General features: G+C 47.4%; 1 protein-coding gene across 2 annotated transcripts in view; it reads left to right on the top strand.

The window, feature by feature from the left end:
• Positions 1–4680, top strand: part of DCAF5 (DDB1 and CUL4 associated factor 5) — a 106134-nt gene extending 101454 nt beyond the window's left edge. For both annotated transcript variants that reach the window (XM_012000882.1, XM_012000881.1), the window contains exon 9: positions 2884–4680. In XM_012000882.1, the coding sequence (XP_011856272.1) occupies positions 2884–4638 (1755 nt within the window). In that variant the 3' untranslated portion in view covers positions 4639–4680. The remainder of the gene's footprint in view (positions 1–2883) is intronic.
• Positions 4681–4785: the final 105 nt, after the last annotated feature.

The following is a 4785-nucleotide window of genomic DNA, read 5'->3' as shown; positions in this document are numbered from 1 at the left end:
AGCTCACTGCAACCTCCTCCTCCCGGGTTCAAGCAATTCTCCTGCCTCAGCCTACCGAGTAGCTGGAACTACAGGCACCTGTCATCACGCCCAGCTAATTTTTGTGTTTTTGGTAGAGACAGGGTTTTACCATGTTGGTCAGACTGATCTTGAACTCCTGACCTCAAGTGATCCACCCACCTCAGCCTCCCAAAGTGCTGGGATTACAAGTTTGAGCCACCGCGCCTGACTGCTACATTTAACATGTAACAGGAAGTTGGTTTTTTCATTGATTCCCTTCTGAGTTGTTAACTTTCCAGTGTAAAGAAATTACCAATTTCACAAATGGTTGGAATTGATATATTAATATTAAGCATTAGAACCAAGATAATAGGGACGGTCAGTACTTATAACGTTCAGAAGCCTCCCTGAGGGTGGGTTTTAACATTCTAGTTGAGGCGTTCAATTGCCAAATGAAAGAGAAGACATCACATTTATTGGTGTTGGGTATAGGCTTTGGTATCATTCTCATTTACACATATGAGAAACAGGCTTTCAAGTGTGAGGTCATTTGCTCAGGGCCACAGGAAATGACAGGGCTGGGGTTCCTACCTGCTCCCCTTACTCCTGAAGCACTGTGAGTCCCTTGAGGATTGAAGACTGGCAGTCTGGAGTGAAGGTTTTGTTTTGCTCTGAATCTTAGGATTGCGTGAGACCCATCTAATCTACTGTTTAGAGGGAGGAGCTGAGCATCACCCACTAACTAGGAGTGAGTGGGAATCCACACTCAAGACTCCTGCCTCTTAATCCTGCGTTTCACTCCATTACTCCAGGCTTCAGGAATGAACAGTCTACCTCAGCTTAATACATTCCAGAGCCCAAACACAAACTAACTTTCAGTGTTAAGACTTTCATTCCTGAAGGGAAAAATGTGGAGCTGGGGTAATAATACATTGGAACTTAAAAATGGGCTTGGTGAGGAGTTAAGCCAGCATCTCACTGTTGTTATTTTGTACTTTTGTTAACAAATTCTGAGTTTCTGTGAGGTACAAATAGATTTATCTTTATATTAGAGAACATGGTTAATGACATTTTACCACTTTTAAACTGGAGAGGTGAGAGATTTGGCTCAGAATTATGAATAAGATGCAAAAAAAAAAAAAAAATCCTAAGAGCTTTCCCTTTTGGACCCCTCAGCTTCCTTTCTAAGCCACCAATCTCTTTTATTCCCTTAGACATCTGTTTGCAGAGATAGTAATAATAGCTTAAGCCACATGCTGGAGACCATGTGTAAACCTTCAGATAAACCCTTTATTTTATTCTACTTATTTTATGGTAACTGTAGTCTAGTGTTTCTCAAAAGTTGGTCTTCCTACTTATTCATCCCTTGAGTGGTTAAAAATGCATGGTCCTGATACCTGTTCATGACTTACTGAATCAGAACCTCTAAGAGTAGGACTCAGGATTCAGCATTATAATTGCTCTTCTGGTGATTCTTGTGTACTCCAAAGTGAAAACCAATCCCTTAAAATTCTCTAGGGTGAGATTATGAAGCTGGAGAGGAGAGAACATCTGAGCAACATCTAGAGTTATGGGTAGGGAAAAAAGTTGAAGGAGGAATGAATCTGAGTTGGGAACTGGTGGAGAGATGCTAATCTAGAAGGTTTCTTCAGCCTCTTTGGAACTGGGGGGTCCTCTGCAGAGACACTACCTCTCAGGAATTGCCAAGTAAAGCATGGCAGGAATGGGACTCAGGAGAATTCCCACAGGGAGGTGCATTTGTCCTTAGATAGCATTTGGGGAAACAAAGTCTTGGTCTAGATGAAGGATGGGGAATGAGGGGCCACTGTTTTCTGGGTTGGATGCCATCTAAAGATAGACACCAGCCTGTCAGGCAAGAAGATTGCCTGGGATTTCATCTGAGTTGCCATGACTACAGGCTGATGTAACTGGGCTGCTTTGTGCTGCTGTGAACCAGTCTGGCAGTCAGGTGGAGCTAATCGTTCTCATTTGCAGTGACAACTTAATTACCTTGCACTTGAATTTTGCATAACAGTAAAGTTGAGCCTTTAAGTCAGGCAGACCTGAGTTTGAGTCCTAGCTCTGCTGCCTTTTATCGATGAGTCCATGTCCCTGACCATGGAGTAGAGGGGTATTATGAGTGGGGCTGCAGTTACCTGTCCTTGGGGCATGTGTCCTACCTACTCCTATAGCTAACAGACTTGTTGGGGAGCAAGCCAGCAGCTCCCTGGTTAAGAGAACCCAGTTTCCTGGGTAACTGGTGCCTGTATATCCAAGAGGGAACTGCAGTGTAGGCAGTTGGCTATTCTTATCAAGCTCCAGTGAGCAATTCCCATCAGTTAAAAATAGGAATGTTGCAGTTGGGCACAAGTGGAGCCATAGGCTCAGATATTAACTACCATAGAGGGCTGAGTGCTGGGTCTGTTTACATTTCGGAAAAGTGGTACCTCTCTGTGCACAGCTTCGGTCTTCTGAAAGTCTTTAACACCTTGGCCAGTCTTCAAGTCATCCTCTATCCTCCAGGATTGTTATTATAATGTCCAACTACTAATAGATGAAACTAAAAGGGAGGAAGATTCTGGAGGAGAAAGTATGTGATTACCCTGGGCCTAGAGACAGGACTTAGGTAGGTCTCTTGACACTAGACTAATACTGTGTTCTAAACCATGCTTTTCCCCACATCTGATTCTAAAAGCCTCAGTTTTCATACACAGCCCACATGATCCAGTCTAGTAAAGAACATATTTTTAAGTTGGTTAGCAAGTCCTAACTAAATTACAGGGAGGGTCTGGGGAAGTTCTGCCTTGGTGTTCTTTATTACCACCAGTGAAAGAATACTTTCCAGTTACTCCTTGTTGCTTTTGTTTTTCATTTTCTGTACAGATCTGGAGCCCATACAAGCAGCCAGGATGTACTGGAGACCTCGATGGTCGGATTGAGGACGATTCCCGCTGCCTCTATACCCATGAAGAGTACATCAGCCTTGTGCTGAACAGTGGGAGTGGCCTGTCACATGACTACGCCAACCAGTCGGTCCAGGAAGACCCGCGGATGATGGCCTTCTTTGACTCCCTGGTACGCCGAGAGATCGAGGGCTGGAGCTCTGACTCAGACAGTGACCTCAGTGAGAGTACTATCCTGCAACTGCACGCAGGGGTCAGCGAGCGCTCAGGCTACACTGACTCAGAGTCTTCGGCCTCACTGCCTCGCTCCCCGCCTCCCACAGTAGATGAGTCTGCCGACAACGCCTTCCACCTGGGGCCCCTGCGGGTCACCACCACAAACGCAGTAGCCTCAACTCCACCAACACCCACGTGTGAGGACGCAGCCTCTCGCCAGCAGCGTCTGTCTGCTCTGCGGCGCTACCAAGACAAACGCCTCCTGGCCCTTTCCAATGAGTCCGATTCTGAGGAGAATGTCTGTGAGGTGGAACTAGACACAGATCTCTTTCCCCGGCCACGGTCACCCAGCCCCGAAGATGAATCCAGCAGTTCCAGCAGCTCTAGCAGCTCCGAGGATGAGGAGGAGCTGAATGAACGCCGAGCCTCTACCTGGCAGCGGAATGCCATGCGGCGTCGACAGAAGACAACCCGAGAAGACAGGCCCAGTGCCCCAGTCAAGCCCACCAACACTTACATTGGAGAAGACAACTATGATTACCCCCAGATCAAAGTGGATGACCTCTCCTCCTCCCCCACCTCATCTCCTGAGCGGAGCACTTCCACACTAGAGATTCAGCCAAGCCGGGCCTCACCGACTTCTGACATAGAATCAGTTGAGCGAAAAATTTATAAAGCTTACAAGTGGCTCCGCTACTCTTATATCTCCTACTCAAATAACAAAGATGGAGAGACCTCCTTGGTGACCGGGGAGGCAGATGAAGGGAGAGCAGGAACCAGCCACAAAGACAACCCAGCCCCTTCTTCCAGTAAGGAAGCCTGTCTAAACATAGCAATGGCCCAGAGGAAACAGGACCTGCCCCCTGAAGGCTGCAGCAAGGACGCTTTTAAAGAAGAGACTCCTAGAAATCCCAGCAATGGCCCAGGCCATGAGCACAGCAGCCATGCTTGGGCAGAGGTGCCAGAAGGTACCTCTCAGGACACTGGCAATAGCGGCTCTGTAGAGCACCCTTTTGAAACCAAGAAGCTCAATGGAAAGGCCCTGAGTAGTCGGGCTGAGGAGCCGCCTTCTCCTTCTGTCCCCAAGGCATCTGGCTCCACTCTCAACATCGGGTCTGGCAACTGTCCCAGGACCCAGTCTGATGACAGTGAGGAGAGGAGCCTCGAAACCATCTGTGCCAACCATAACAATGGACGCTTACACCCTCGTCCCATTCACCCTCACAATAACGGGCAGAACTTGGGGGAGCTGGAGGCGGTGGCCTACTCTTCCCCAGGACACTCAGACACTGACCGTGATAACTTGTCCCTGACAGGGACACTCCTACACAAAGATTGTTGCGGGTCTGAAATGGCCTGTGAGACCCCCAATGCTGGAACAAGAGAGGACCCCACTGACACCCCAGCCATAGATAGCAGCAGGGCTGTTCATGGCCACAGTGGCCTCAAAAGGCACCGAATTGAATTGGAAGATACAGATTCAGAGAATTCCTCCTCAGAGAAGAAATTAAAAACATGATAAATACAAAGGGAAAACGAAAAGCTACAAAAGTAGCCTTACCAAAAAAAAAAAAAAAAAAAAAAAAAAAGGAGGCTAAGGCAGGAGAATTGCTTGAACCTGGAGGTGGAGAAACAAAGTATTAAAGGCACATGAAACCAGGGCCTG

This window comes from Mandrillus leucophaeus, unplaced genomic scaffold (assembly GCF_000951045.1).
Source record: "Mandrillus leucophaeus isolate KB7577 unplaced genomic scaffold, Mleu.le_1.0 Scaffold641, whole genome shotgun sequence".
Classification (NCBI taxonomy): Eukaryota; Metazoa; Chordata; class Mammalia; order Primates; family Cercopithecidae; genus Mandrillus; species Mandrillus leucophaeus.
This window is presented reverse-complemented; position numbering and strand designations above follow the sequence as displayed.